Here is a 15,550-nt window from a genome sequence, read left to right on the forward strand (position 1 = left end):
GAGTCTTCGGAGGGACGTGCGAGAGGGCGTCATGGCGATAAGGGTGGGGCAGGTGGGGGTGGGGGGTCCTTTAGGTGTCGCAGAGACGAGTGAAAGGAGACAACTCGAAAAGAAGTGATGAATATATTAGTGGGCTTTTAAGGCTTTGAGAAAAAGTTGTACAAAGGGAAGAGGTGGCGCGCCCGAGGTGAGATTTGTCTTGTCTGTCAAACCAGTGTTAATGCTTTTAAATGGGAGCGAGGGCGGGTTTTGTCTAATGTAACGTCAAGTGTTCTTTTCTTGTATTTACACAACGGTATTAGCGACAAAGAGGGATGAAACTTTTGCCAGCGAAATGTGTCAACAGTAATAAAAGGAGGAATGCAGATGCAGTTTTATTTTAAAATCCAACATGCAACACGGTGACGCAGGCAACACGGTGATTGTGCTGTTGTTGAGTCACTGGTTTTTATCGAGCTGTTGTAAAATGGTAAATAGTTGTATTTTTTTTCCCATCTTCAAGGCACTTTACATCAAGAAACCTCCCAGGACACATTGACAGTATTCATCTGTGGGAGCTGGAATCACACCGCCAACGTGTGTATCAATGGATCTGACCGCTCAACCAATGATGTTTACGTCGAGACCGAGTTTTGAACCGTCAACCTTCGTATCGGTGCAGGAATACCAACTGAGCTACTGTCGCACGTCGTCATGTTTGAGATTATAAGACAAAGTCAAGTTAAAAGTTGAATGACAAATGTGATTTCAGAGATATTCAGAGATGAGCATGACTAAAACTAGAGAGACCCTTTAGTGATTTTGGTTTAAATCTGATTCTTATTCCGCAACGATGAGTGCATTATTAGCATTATTTGTTTGTGTTTCATGATTTTAACCTATTGGCCACTTCAAGACAATTTTGAATGGAACTTCAGTGCTAGCAGTTAACGTTTTTGACACTGTTTACATTGCTTCATTGGTGGTGACCTAAAAACCTAAAATCAAAACAACAAATAACAGATTACTATCTCATTGTAGTGCTGGGTTTCATATAACATCACAACATTCTATACGGCAATAATATTTAATACAGATGAGGCCAGCTAAAATTCATATTGTTAAAATGCAGATTTGTGTTGTAATACAGTGAGTTCTTGAATCTTGGGTTTAGTCACTAATAGAAATGATCAGGTTCGGGGACAGTACCTGTGGAATGGCAGACCGGGGTGGTGGTCCCTCTGTATAAGAAGGGGGACTGGAGGGTGTGTTCCAACTACAGGGGAATCACACTCCTCAGCCTTCCCGGTAAGGTCTATTCCAGGCTACTGGAGAGGAGAATCCGACCGATAGTCGAACCTCGGATTCAGGAGGAGCAGTGTGGTTTTCGTCCTGGTCGTGGAACACTGGACCAGCTCTATACTCTTCATCGGGTCCTCGAGGGCTCATGGGAGTATGCCCAACCAGTCCACATGTGTTTTGTGGATCTGGAGAAGGCATTCGACCGTGTCCCTCGTGGTGTCCTTTGGGGGGTGCTCTGGGAGTATGGGGTCCGGGGCTCTTTGCTAAGGGCTGTCCGGTCCCTGTATGACCGGAGCAGGAGCTGTGTTCGCATTGCCGGCAGTAAGTCAGACCTGTTCCCGGTGCATGTTGGACTCCACCAGGGCTGCCCTTTGTCACCGGTTCTGTTCATTATATTTATGGACAGAATTTCTAGGCGCAGCCAGGGGCCGGAGGGGGCCTGGTTTGGGAACCACAGGATTTCATCTCTGCTGTTTGCAGATGATGTTGTCCTGATGCTTCTTCGAGCCAGGACCTGCAGCAGGCACTGGGGCGGTTTGCAGCCGAGTGTGAAGCGGCTGGGATGAGAATCAGCTCCTCCAAATCCGAGGCCATGGTTCTCGACCGGAAAAAGGTGGTTTGCTCTCTCCGGGTGGGTGGTGAGTCTCTGCCCCAAGTGGAGGAGTTCAAGTATGTCGGGGTCTTGTTCACGAGTGAGGGAAGGATGGAGCGGGAGATTGACAGGCGGATCGGTGCAGCATCTGCAGTGATGCGGTCCCTGTATCGGTCCGTTGTGGTAAAGAAGGAGCTGAGCCGGAAGGCAAAGCTCTCGATTTACCGGTCAATCTACGTTCCTACCCTCACCTATGGTCATGAGCTCTGGGTAATGACCGAAAGGACAAGATCGCGGATACAAGCGGCTGAAATGGGCTTCCTCCGCAGAGTGGCCGGGCGCACCCTTAGGGATAGGGTGAGGAGCTCAATCACACAGGAGGAGCTCGGAGTAGAGCCGCTGCTCCTACACGTTGAGAGGAACCAGCTGAGGTGGCTCGGGCATCTGCTCAGGATGCCTCCTGGACGCCTCCCTAGGGAGGTGTTCTGGGCATGTCCCACCGGGAGGAGGCCCCGGGGAAGACCCAGGACACGCTGGAGGGACTATGTCTCTCGGCTGGTCTGGGAACGCCTTGGGGTCCCACCGGAGGAGCTGGAGGACGTGTCCGGGGTGAGGGAAGTCTGGGAGTCCCTGCTTAGACTGCTGCCCCCGCGACCCGGCTCCGGATAAGCGGAAGAAAATGGATGGATGGATGGATAAAATGCAGATTTGTGTTGTAATACAGTGAGTTCTTGAATCTTGGGTTTAGTCACTAACAGAAATGATCAGGTTCAACATTTGTCAATTTATTTTTTGGATATTTCATGACAAAGTTCAGTGTAATTCATAGGAAGATCTGGGACTGTGACATCTTCAACCTTCTATAATCTGAAAAACACCAGCCGTTTTGTAGAAGTAGCCTCGGAATGCTACTTGTAACCTAGCAACTGCGAATAATCCTTGTTACCATGGTTACGGATTTGCAACAAAATCTTTTCTGCGTTAAACCACGTCCATTTGAAAGTCAGTTCATTTGAAAGCTTTTAAACGTTTGAAAATGGCTGCCAGTATTTCAAAACATAATCCATTATTTGCTGCCTACGAGAAAGTGAAGAACCAGTGGGCCGAAGAACGTAGGGTCTACATGGAGAGAGAGAAAGCTCTAATATCAAGATGCCAAGAACCAAAGAACAGCTTAAGGAGAAGAGAGATGTCAAACTCGATTTTGAAATACAGGAAGACTCCAATGGCTTTGATTCTGCTCCGAAACTGTCGCATGTTGACTATTCTGATGGAGACAACGTATGCCAAGTGTACCAAATCGAACTTGGAACACCAGAGGAGAACGTAGAACCTGGTGAAAAATTCTATCACTGCATAGTATCCTTCACAGTAAAGGATTCTGTGACTGTGGTAGGTGCAAATGCAGCGCCATCTGTACCTGGACTGCATTCTGAGGTCAGTTCACCAAAGATTGTTAGTGCAGTTCGAGAGGCTGAGGTTGACATGACCACAGCTGAATGGGCTCACAGATGGGTGAGCCTGACACCACTGAGATCCCACAAAACCTCAGTAAAACGGCGAGGAAGAAGCTGCAAAAGAGATTGAACCAGCGAAAGAAAGTTGACACAGAATCGGAGCCACAGGATGCACCGACTGATGCTAAAGGAGACGCCAAGGTCGAAGTAGCAACAGCTGAAATACTGGAGGATAAGACAGAAATTTCGGTTGCTAACAGTGAACCACTTAAACATACTGGGGACACTGCAACACCATGTGGAGTCGTGACTGCAAACCTCTCTCAGATTCCTAACCACCTGAGTAAAACAGCAAAGAAAAAGATGAGAAAGAAATGCAACAGAATTAGGGAAGATGTGACAGATTCTTCAGCTCCACCCGGCTAAACAGTTGCAGTTGCAGAGACAAGCTGGTCTCTGTCACTGGGTTAAAGTATATTAAGTAGGCAAGTAGGTAGGTTAGGAGTTAGGGTTAGGTAGGTGGGGAGGGGTGGGGGAGTGGGGAGGGGGGGGGGTCTTCAAAAATAAAAATAAATAATTGAATATCAAATCAGGTTTGAATTTTGACTTCAATCATTTTATGAAATTCTTTTGAAGATCTATTTCTTCATGTTCATTGTTGTCTTGCTGCATTTGGAGAAACAACTGGATATAACTTAACACCAGAATTTGAACACAACACTATTTAAAATCGTTTTGCTCAAATGCTCATCTTCATAGTCATGCTTTTTTTTTAAAAAATACGTTTTTAATTATAAATGCTTGATTTCATAGTTTTGAAAATAAGTGAAATGTCCACATGGTATATTTCATATTCCTACAGCCGGTGCAGAGCTGACACTAAATGTCTAAATGGACTGAGGACTGTATTGAAATTATATGTGGCGCCTGTGTGGACTTTGCATGCTCTCCTTGTGTCTGGGTGGGTTTCCTACAGGCACTGCTGTTTTCCCCACCAACCCAAAACATACTCAATAAGTCAAACACTCCACTTAGTCCTGACCAACATCTCATAACTTTCCAATTCATTTTCCAAAGTTTTGATTTCCCTCCTCACTCCATCGGCTCCATTCTGGGAGGATTTGACTTGAGGATAAACTTAGCAGCCCTTGTGGTGCGTGCTGGTCTTTTGTTACCCGTTAAGCTGCTGGGAAAAAGGCCCTTTTCTGGTCAGTGGCACCATTCTCTCCATGACTTTAACACTGAGCGTGATTGGGTGTCTGCTTTCAGGCTTTTAAGATGCCACGGATAACACTTTGTGCGCGGCCCGCCACTCAGGATACTGTTACTGTGTTTGGTAGATTTATTCCCCGTAGTCGGCCGCTGATGCTATTGAAAGCCAGAGAGCGATGATGGATGCAGGGTGGGGGGAGGACGGGGGCCTAGGGGAGCGTTTTGCCTGGTTAAAAGCTCTTTATGTGTCAGGGACGCCTCAATTGTCCCGTGGAGAGATGGGCCAACGTCTCGAGTTACAACAATGTGGATAGCAACGGAGGACAATTTTTACATGACTTGAGCTTGACTTAAAGAGGGAGTATTTTACTTCTATGGGATATTAACTGTGAACACGTAACATAATTAGATCACCATGTTTTCTTTCATTGTTTTGAAAATGCTATAAAGTATTTGTCGAAAAAAACAACAACGTATTAACATGTTTTATAAGCTTCACTTTCGCTTCAAACGTTCCGAGTCCCCACCTCGCTTTGCTCTCCATGCTAAGTCACTCCCCCTTCCCTTCAGAGCACTATCACAACACCATTAGCTACTTCACATCGCATCAGGGGGCTTTGGTATATTAATGGAGAATTGTCGCGTGGGATCTTGGGTGATCTTGGGGCAGAAACATACTGCTAACCGTAAAGAAGGTTCAGATAGGACCTGGGAGAGATCGCTAAATGACCTGATCGCTAAAACCTCTTCAGGCATGTGCTTGATGAGGGAACAACGTTATAATAAGGTCAAAAGCTACAAAAAAATATAATGTTTAAGAACTTTAATGCGTTTTGTTGAAGGAAAAAGACTTGGAGAAATTAGAACACAGGGGGCGACTCAAAACAGTGAATATTATAACAATAAGGTCTTTGTTAAAACATGACATAATGAAAGTTCAGTGTTCTTTCACTTGTAGGGTAATTTTAGTTTGATTAAGACATCACACATTCACACTTTGGACGAAAAAACTTTGTGTCTGTCATGTTTGTTTAAAGAATAGAAAGAGCAAGAGTACCGATCATAGTTTTAAAATCGATATTAATACGAGTTTGCTATAACACCACCCCTACTGACATGTTTTGTTGCCTGTTGTTGTGTCCTTGGGCAAGACACTTCACCCTCCTTCCTTATAAATTCATTTTGTTCTCTACCAGCCAATGGGTATGAATGACTAAACACAAAACATAGGTTAGCAGCAGCACGTGGCGTTACACAATCCCAGGTTAGAGTACGATTGGTAGCAGCATTGCATCTGTAGTATTTATAATATTTGTTTTTTATATTTACAGGTTTGCGCATTTATTTTTGTTGCCATCAAAGAAAAAGCGTAACGTGACAATATAATTCGTAGTAATCATTTGAATGACATCCACAGCAGCATGCAATTGTAGCGTAATTTATGAGTTTAGAACTGACTGAGGATTTGGTTCTACTTGGTCCAGTGACAAAACCATTTGTTCACGTTCACACCGTGGGCGTTTGGGCCAAGTGCATCTCAGTGGCAAATGTCTAAAGCATGGATTAATTAGGCACAGGTGCGTTCAGATATTTGAGCCAAGTTACCACCAGCAGGCCAGATGGGAAAAAATATGAAAATATGCTTAATATTTCATTGTTTGGATTGCTTTATGATGTATGTAGTTATAATAATTACCTCCACAGTCAAAAATCACGATCTTACTTATTTTTTAGTTAGTATTTTAAGTTGATTACTGAATAAATTATACGCATTCAATTAGCCTAATATTTTTAAAAGGAAAATCATAACTCATTCATGGGTTTCTGTTTATCAGTGCAATTTTGAGGACTTTTTTAAAAACATAATACATAGATCTATTATGCAAAATTGACTTTTCAAAGCTTTCAATCATGTTATAGTTGTTTCCCTTCTCATTTACCCTCTCAAAGTTGTATTTGGAGTGATTCGTGCATGTTTGAGCAATCTTTAATCGCCATATTTCCAGTCAACCCCCGCGTTCGCCAACACCTGTATACACCCACTGATCTGTACTTGCTTCATTCTCCAATTTTATTTTCTTAATCGATGATATGCATACGATTCGGCAGCACTGCGTAGTCATTTTGGTATAAATGAAAGAACATCTGGTACTCGCTAGCTGCAGCTATCCATTGGAGGTGCCGACAACTTCACGGCTCGTTGTTGTGATGACGTTTACGGCGATGTCAGCTCCCATTGGGCACCGCAGTTTTCTAACCGGAAGTCACCAGATTTCTTACTTTTATTAAGTTGTTTTAAATGAATATTGTGATTTAAAATGTGCAATTTATAACATAATGATCCACGGGTGTCATAGATAGCTATATAACAAGACACAAGCACAATAGGTCTTCTTTAAATTAACAATTGCTATGGCAACGGCCCCAATTTTCATCGCTCTGGAATCAATGGATTTCTTTAAATATATGTATGTGTAGCAATAAGTTTCATAATGCATTGGCACACCTCACCCATAGCTTCAAATACAAATATTACCAAAAGTTCACAGAGGAATCAACAGATGCTCCATACAACCTCATTAATATTCTCATTATTCATTTTGGACATTGTTATGACATGATGTTTATCAAAATTACATCTCCAGTCTGTGATCAAAACAGGATATTAACGCAGGAAACCAAACATCAGGTCACTCTTAATAATAGATGATTATTACAGTGTACCAGAACACCCCTCTGCAAATTTCATATCAAACCAATGTTCCAGACTGTTCCTTTTTGTGTCATTTCTGTCGCTTTGATGCATCATAATGACTTGAATATTTTATGTACAACACCACACTCATTGCGACTAACAATTAGTTTCCTGTGTTCTCATCAAAGCTAGAGGTGTCATCAAACTAGGGCCCCTACTGCGTTTACAACTTACATTTCTCCTGTTTAATCACTGCTAATGAGCGTGTTATGTAAGTTGTAAAGTAGCGCGATTTAGCTCTCGACTTTCTGTTAGAGGCTATGAAAATGATGCATGCCACAAGACTTTTGCAGTGTTGTCATGAAACTCGATTAGGAATATGCTCGATATACCAATTCCAATACCACGATGATGATTAAAAATGCTCTTTATTTACACTGTTATGAAAATTTAAGTATATTCATGTCGTGTCTTTAAAAGCATTTCATCTTTGTCCGTCAGATCTAGACCATGTGTGAAGGCTCTGTCTCCATCTTCCTGGAAAGCCGTTGTTGTCTTGTCCTATCCTCAGGTGTAAAAGTCCATTATCTCATGGATGTGAAACAAAAGTCACTCTGCTTTGAAATGTATGTAGCTTTGTCATTCTGGTATAAATAGTCAGTGCTCAGATGCTCGGGGGACTTGGACTGGGGAGACTAGAGGACCAGGAGGACGGAGGACGGGAGACTCGGGATGCCAGGAGGCTGCCAGTCTGTGGCCAGGGCCTGGGCTCTGTCCTGTCTGTATCTGCTGTGACAAAGAATAAACCTTTTTCTGTATTTCAAAACTCACCTGGCTTTGCAAATGGATGGCTTTTCATCTAGAATTGTAATGGTTTCCACAACATACACAATAGATCATCATGTCATTTTCCACATTAAATCATAGTACTTTCTTTTACCTTACCTTGTGGCCTTTTATCTGTGTAATCCCTCGTGTAGGTTCCATAGTGGTCCATGTGCATATACTAGTCTGTGTGGTCTTATATTTGTTCTGATACAGCTCAAGATCATTGTAACGTTATTCATTTCTGCCCGACTATCCCGCTTGTTTATTAAGCTTTGATACGGGAACTTTTAATACAAGATCCCATTATTGTCTATGTCTAAAAAACTGGCTGCACTAAAACTGAAATGGGGGAAAAAAAGCTTTTGGTTAAACTGGATACAATGGTTCTACTAATGCATTTAAATTGACTTATGTTGTTACTTGTTTGTTTTTGTTGGTGTTGTAATGTATTTTAACAGAATTTGGTACTCTTATTGGGCTGTGTAAATAAAGATAAATGAAAAAAAAATAATAATAATGAAAAATAAATGTGAGATTGTCTGGGGACTACATTTGGAAACGATCTGTACTGCTAATTCTAGCCCATTTACAAAAATGTCCATTGATTTACACTGTTCCCAATCAAATTAACTAATAATAATGAGGATCAATATTGACCACTGTTACTCTACCACCCTCTTCCGCACTCCACTGCAGCAACAGCTATAAGCCTTTCCATCTCTTATTGTTCTTCTGATAGAAAACAGAAAACACTGCGTACCACCTTGTGATGTCATGTGGTAATACAAGAAGTGCTGCACTGTGTTTTCAAACTCCATGCATCTTCATTAGAACCATTTGGATAATTTCAGGCTAGGAATTTCCAATCTCTACTGAACAAAAATGTAAAAGGTAGCTGTAAACTTGAAAACTACTGCTTCATGACATCACAAGGTGGAACAGAGCATTTTGAGCTTCTGAGATGTTGAGAGACTAATAATAAAACATGTGTGAATGAAACAAAACACAACTCCACAAGCTCACAAGAATCAATTTGGGTTAATATAGGACCTTTAACCACTGATACGTGTTCCCTCTAAAAAAAACTAAGCTACGTTGATCCATTCAGTAAACTATTATTTAGATTTCTGTCATTTGTCTTTTTGCTCTTTCGCGTCTCTCCTGTTAGAATAATATTTGCGTATACTTGTATCTGCAGTGATTGTGTACATATGTGTTGCAGCTCCGTCTCCAGTGAGCGTGGTGAGGAAGGGACACACTGGGAAAAGTAGCATCTCTCTGTCCTGGGCCGAGCCGGACCGCCCCAATGGCATCATCCTCGAGTATGAGATCAAGTACTTCGAAAAGGTAAAGTACGACAAATATTATGACCAGAATACGTTTTATTGCCTTTGCTAGTTAACAAATTCACAATCTAGGTACTTACTTTGGTATTATAGTGCAACATAGAATAATGAATGATAATATAAACTATGATTAAAATTGTGGAGGATGTGGATATAATGTGGATAAAGATAAATCCACAACTTGGGGCTATTTTTATCCGTGATTGGTCATATTTAAAAGATTAATTAACATATATCAAGTCTTTATTTATTTTAAAAACAGCTGAATTAAATAGGAGTTTTTTGTGTGTTTTTTTAATAAAACCGTTGGTCATTTGGCCCCTCTTGTAAAGCCATCAGCCCGCAAATTTGTTGTTATTCTAGACACCCGATTTGACCTTGATTCACAAATAACAGAGTGTCCAGTCATGCTTTTATCAAATGTGCACTATAGCCAAAAAAAATGTTAAAAAAAAATCCTTGTGCAGACCTAGAGAGAGTCATTCATGCCCTGGTATTCAGTCGTTTGGATTACTGTAACGCCTTTTATGCAGGTTTGGGTCAGAAATCCATCACCCGTCTCCAGCTGGTGCAACACTCAGCTGCGTAACTCCTACCAGCACCAAAAAGCATCAGCACATAACTCCTGTACTTGCTGCGTTGCATTAGCTCCCAGTAAATCTTGGGATTGACTTTAAAATACTGATGATTACGTTCAAACCCATCCACAGCCTTGCTCCTGCCTTGCTTACTTATAATGTGTTTTATTTTCAAAAAGTTGCTGCGGGTGTTTCATTATTGTTTTATTGTTTCTGTGTATGAAGTATTTACATGTTGTGAATTATTATTAAGTGTCCATGAAAGCAACATCGCCATAATCTTGACATTTACACCACATTCCAATTTCACACAAATTATATTTTAGTTGATCTTTGACCCTTTGTCATTTGCTGGGTATCTTCACTCAATCATTTTCATTGATTTGAAATGTCAAAGGTCAAGTCATCCATTTTTAAGCAAATACGTTCAAATGCTGTGATCTTCATTTTTCACACCGGTTTGTGTCTGTGTGATTAAGTTCCACACTTCCTTGTTCTTTTCAGCATCAATATAAATTATAATTAAAATTCCAATTATCACTTCCTGATTTCATTATGGTTGTGTAAAAATATACTGCAAACTGATATGTGCTGTTAGTTATTATTCAATTGTACATAGATAAAACCCAATGGAATTAACCTTTTCAAGAACTGGCCAACTTTTTACTGAAAATAGTATGTCCCTGTAGGGCTACCATAGCTGTACGCATAGTCCACAAGAATTACTTTGACTATAGACGTCCAAGCAAGTTATGGCTGGTTTGATACTAAATTGGCTCGAATAGTGTTTTGTACAAGATACCAGGGATGGGTAATAGACTGTTTTCGATATCATATTCAATGCCGATATTCAATACCAATATCGTTTTGCTGCTGCCCCTCTTCTCTATGTGTCCTTGTGTCTGTTTGAACAGACTCATGAGAAACAATGGAAATAGAAGAACGTTATATGGCTGTATGTTTACACAACTTATTTTATATTCCTGATAAATACATTTTGTTTTTATTTTGTGAAAAGGTCATTTGTGATTACTACCGCAATGTAAGATGAATTTGTAGGCCTGGATTTTAAAGCTAAATATGGGTATCGGCAAATATGGGTCCTCAGCTACAGCAGCAGGCCCAAGATTGGATATTGGTATCTGCAAAAAAAAAAAAAATAATAATAATAAAAAATAAATAAATAATACAAATAAATAAAAAATAAATAAATAGAATAGAATAATAAAAAATAAATTAAATTAAATTAAAAATAAATAAAAAAAAATAAATCAATAAATAATCCATGCTGACCCATTCCTACAAGATATCTTAAAACCATAGATCTTCGTCTACAAATACATTTGACATTTTCTTTGCAGACTTGCATGGGAAGCAAAGAAGATATTTTGGACAATGAATAAGCATGTAACAAGATATTGCTAAAAAATACCTTCTCATTACAAAGCAAAGCAAGCAAATACCAGCGTTATACAACAAAAAAATAAAAACATCTCGTACGATCCTAAATCTGCCATTTTGTCAGAAGACCATGAGTAGTACTTAGTTGACCGACTCTCCACTGAGCCGAAGGTTGGGAATTCGAATCCTGCTCTCAACATAAACATAATTGGTTGAGCAGTCAGATCCACTGACACACTAGTTGGTGGTGCGATTCCATCTCCCGCAGATAAATGCTGTCGTTATGTCCTTGAGCAAGACCCTGCTGGGGTGGGTTAAGTGTCTGGTGCACTGTTGTCTGTGTACACTGGTGTATGAACGTGTGTGTGAATAGATGAGTGGTTCCTTGATGTAAAGTGCTTTGAGTGCCTTGAAGGTGAAAAAGCGCTACATAAAACCCAGCATTCCCAAGTAGTGCAAACAAAAAGTCCCCACAACAAAAAATTTTCATTCTATCATGAATTAAACGATATGTCGATATAGTAATTATCATGAAGTGCTTTACATCACATGCTATTTCTTTTACTTTTGTATCCCATCAAACTAACTTGTATCTCTTTTAAATTAGACTGTGGAGAGATATAAGACCGGACATGTGTTCTACCGCTGAAATAAAGACCATTTAAACCAAATCCGTTGAGAAATAGTACACCTCCTAATGACTATCCCATGCACTAGTCATTTTCAGATCCATTCTTTTAAAAGCAGAGCCAGCTATTTGATTCTTTTGAGCTCAGTTTTCCTGCGCCCTTCCCTCTTCTAACTTTCATACCCTGATGCAATGTTCTTTTTCGGGGAAGGTCAGAATATAAAGGTATCCAAAGCAAAAGAGAGAGGTTTGTGGTCAGTGGTTAGCTAATAGCTTCGGGCTAATGGAGGGGCATTTAGCTGCATTTAAACCTCTTGTGGTTACTGTTGGGAAGTTGATACCTAGACGCACACACCCAAACGCACATGCACATATCCTGCAGGTAAAGACGATAGAAACGTCTTAGGAGCTGAAACAATGTGTGTGAGATAAAATGATGGAATTCTCCTCTGTGTTGTCTCCCTGCAGGAACAGGACTCCAGCTACACTATAATCAAGTCGAAGGAGACAGAGATGGTGGTGGAAGGCCTCAAGCCGTCTTCTGTGTACATCTTCCAGGTGAGGTGTAGTTTCAAAAATCTAGTTCAATATGTTGTTTTATGGATAAAAGAATCACTGGACATGACGTAATCTTTCTTTCTGTCAAAGCAATGTGTTATATATGTGTTTAAAGGGCCCATATTACGCTATTTTCTGATCTATGCTATAATGTTTTTTCATCACAAACATACCTGGAGGTGTGTTTTGTTTCATTCACACAGGTTTAACACACAAATCCTGCATATTTAGGTTGAGTTCTTCTCTCAGACTGGATGCTAATAATAAAGGGTTACTCTAACATGTGTGAATGCAACAAAACATAACTCCAGGTATGTTTTGTGGTCAATAGCACATCTTTATTCATTCATTTAGTCACTATCTAGTTATTAGTGATGGATGGGAATGCAACCAATAATCAACCAATTGTGACTAAAAAAATAAATAAAATACTGGCAGCCATATTTTCATAAGCAAAGTTGTTATCTAACTATACAGACTCAAAAACACATACAAATAGACATTTTATTACACAGACAGTGGCATTCTTAATACAAAATGTCAAAAAAAAAGAATTTGATGGGACAGTAGGAGTGTTCCAAAGGTTGGTGGTTCGAATCCCGCTCTCGACATCATTGGCAGAGTGGTTAGATCCATGAACCCACAGGTTGGCAGTGCTATTCCAGCTCCTACAGATGAATACTGTCATTGTGTTCTTGGGCAAGACACTTAACCCGCCTTGCCCCCAGTGTCTGTGTACACTGGTGTATGGATGTGTGTGCGAATGGATAAGTGGTTCCTGAGTGCCTTGAAGATATAAAAGTACTATATAAAAATGCGACAATTTACCATTTCTCATTCTCATCAATAATATACTTTATTTGTAAAGATTCTCTACTTAGAAACCGTCAGTCAGCATATTGTATTTTTTTCTTTTTTTTTTGGTAAATTGTGTTCTGAAAATCAAAATTTACAATAGAAATAATTGTTTAACTACACGATCAATGAACTAAAGCCGTAGTTACGTAGCAAAAATAGGCACCTTAAGCAGGTTATCTCTTCAATATTGACCAGTTTGTTTGAGAATAGAGCAAATGATGGTGAATTTACTGCAGCAATGTGAGTTATTAAGTTTTTCCATAGTCAAGTGTCCATTTTTACGAGAGCTATCATAGACTGTATAAAGAAGCGGACTGAGTGAGTGTGACGTCACCCATAGCGTTCAGCTTTAGTCCAACGAAGCTCATCAAGGCTAACAGTTATGGGGCGAATTTGGAGCAAGAGTTCCACATTTGGAATTCTGACCGCAAGTATCATAGCAACCAAAGAGACAATCCAGAGCGAGGCTGTTGAAGGTAACGCCCCTTCTCGCCGATCTGGTTTAGCAGGGAGTGGCCACATAGCAACGCTGTCAATCAAAACTGTTGCTAACGCTTTTGGGAGCAATCTCGTGGAAAGAAGGCGCCTGATTTGTTTGTTGTGTTAGCTATGTCCATTTATATATACAGTCTATAGGAGCTTGATAACTTTTTTTTTTTTTTTTTTTTGTCACATTATTTTTAGGGGAACAGAATGATGATACAATGGTACAAACATTTACACATATGGGAATCTAAATACAGCATAGATTGGTTCATACAAAAACAGATAGTAAGTAGTATATGTAATACTATTCTGTTTTTTTGGGGAGTTTTTTTCATAAGTTTTTTCATAAGTCATAAGTCCTCTCATATTTCATGCTACATCAACTTGTAATATTTACCATACATATGTTGAAACACTGACTCTGACTTAAGCGCGCAAAAAATCCAAAACACTCACACTTTTGTTTCTTAAGCTTTTGTCTAAAAATGTTTGGTCTTATATCTGTATTTTAAACTTAAAACACACACAGTTTACAAATTGTTTGGACCAGACGTGACCAGCTCTCTTTATATTTGAATATTTACTTGATTACAGGTACGAGCCAGGACCTCGGCGGGCTATGGTGCGTTCAGTCGGCGTTTTGAATTCCAGACCAGTCCTTACTGTGAGTATATCTGAGTGATAAAACTAAACCAGGGGGAGGAGGAGTGGAGAGTTTCATGGGGCAATAAAGTCCAACCTGTGTGTGAATATATCAGCTTTAGGTCCAAGTATTTACTCATTAGCTATTCATCACCAACACAAAAGGAGAAAAGAAAACACTTACCAATATTGTTCTCTGGCTCACTGTGAACTTCAAGATAGATTTTAAAATACTTTTATAAAGCTCCAAAGTAAGTTTTATTTTTTCATGGGATCTACTTTTATCATATGAGTCCTCCTAGGTCCTCAGGTAGTCATCTCTGAACTGTCTCAAGAGTCCAAAGTAAAACTCACAGTGTGGAACAGTCTACAGTTAAAAACACAAACACTCAGCAGACCTCAGGTAAACTCAAACTCTTTTAGCTTTTTTTTTTTTTTTCAAATAAACTGGTCTGTTTTTTATTGTTTTATTTAAATATGATATATATTTATCTCATTTACAATTAATTTATTGTTTTGTTTGGAGAGAGGGAAGAGAGGGACAGATAGGTGAGAGAGGGCGAGGAGAGAGAGAGAGAGGGATAGAGGGACAAGAAGGGGAGAGGGACAGAGGAAAGAGAGAGCGAGAAAGAGAGCGGGAAGAGAGGAAGAGAAGGAGAGAGGGACAAAAGGAGGAGAAAGAGAGCGGGACAGAGGGAAGAGAGGAAGAGGCAGAGAGAGGGACAGAGGAAAGAGTGACAGAGGGAAGAGAGGGAGAGAATGAGAGAGGGGAGAGAGGGACAGAGGGATGAGAGAGCGAAGGAGAGTGGGAAGAGAGGAAGAGAAGGAGAGAGGGACAGAGCAAAGAGAGGAAGAGACGGGGAGAGGGACAGAGGAAAGAGTGGCAGACGGAAGAGAAGGAGAGAGGGAAGGAAGGAAGAGAAGGAGAGAGGCAGAGGGAAGAGAGGTAGAGAAGGAGAGATGGAAGAGAGGGATAGCGGAACAGAGG

At 40.3% G+C, this 15,550-nt stretch overlaps 1 protein-coding gene across 1 annotated transcript in view; it reads left to right on the forward strand.

Annotated features, from left to right (window-relative positions):
* Positions 1–15,550, forward strand: part of LOC117379308 (ephrin type-A receptor 5) — a 125,234-nt gene that overhangs the window by 81,570 nt on the left and 28,114 nt on the right. Inside the window, exons 6-8 of the mRNA XM_033976002.2 lie at positions 9,288–9,412; positions 12,487–12,576; positions 14,515–14,584. Coding sequence (XP_033831893.1) covers positions 9,288–9,412; positions 12,487–12,576; positions 14,515–14,584 — 285 coding nt within the window. The remainder of the gene's footprint in view (positions 1–9,287; positions 9,413–12,486; positions 12,577–14,514; positions 14,585–15,550) is intronic.

This window comes from Periophthalmus magnuspinnatus, chromosome 12 (genome assembly GCF_009829125.3).
Source record: "Periophthalmus magnuspinnatus isolate fPerMag1 chromosome 12, fPerMag1.2.pri, whole genome shotgun sequence".
Taxonomy (NCBI): domain Eukaryota; kingdom Metazoa; phylum Chordata; class Actinopteri; order Gobiiformes; family Gobiidae; genus Periophthalmus; species Periophthalmus magnuspinnatus.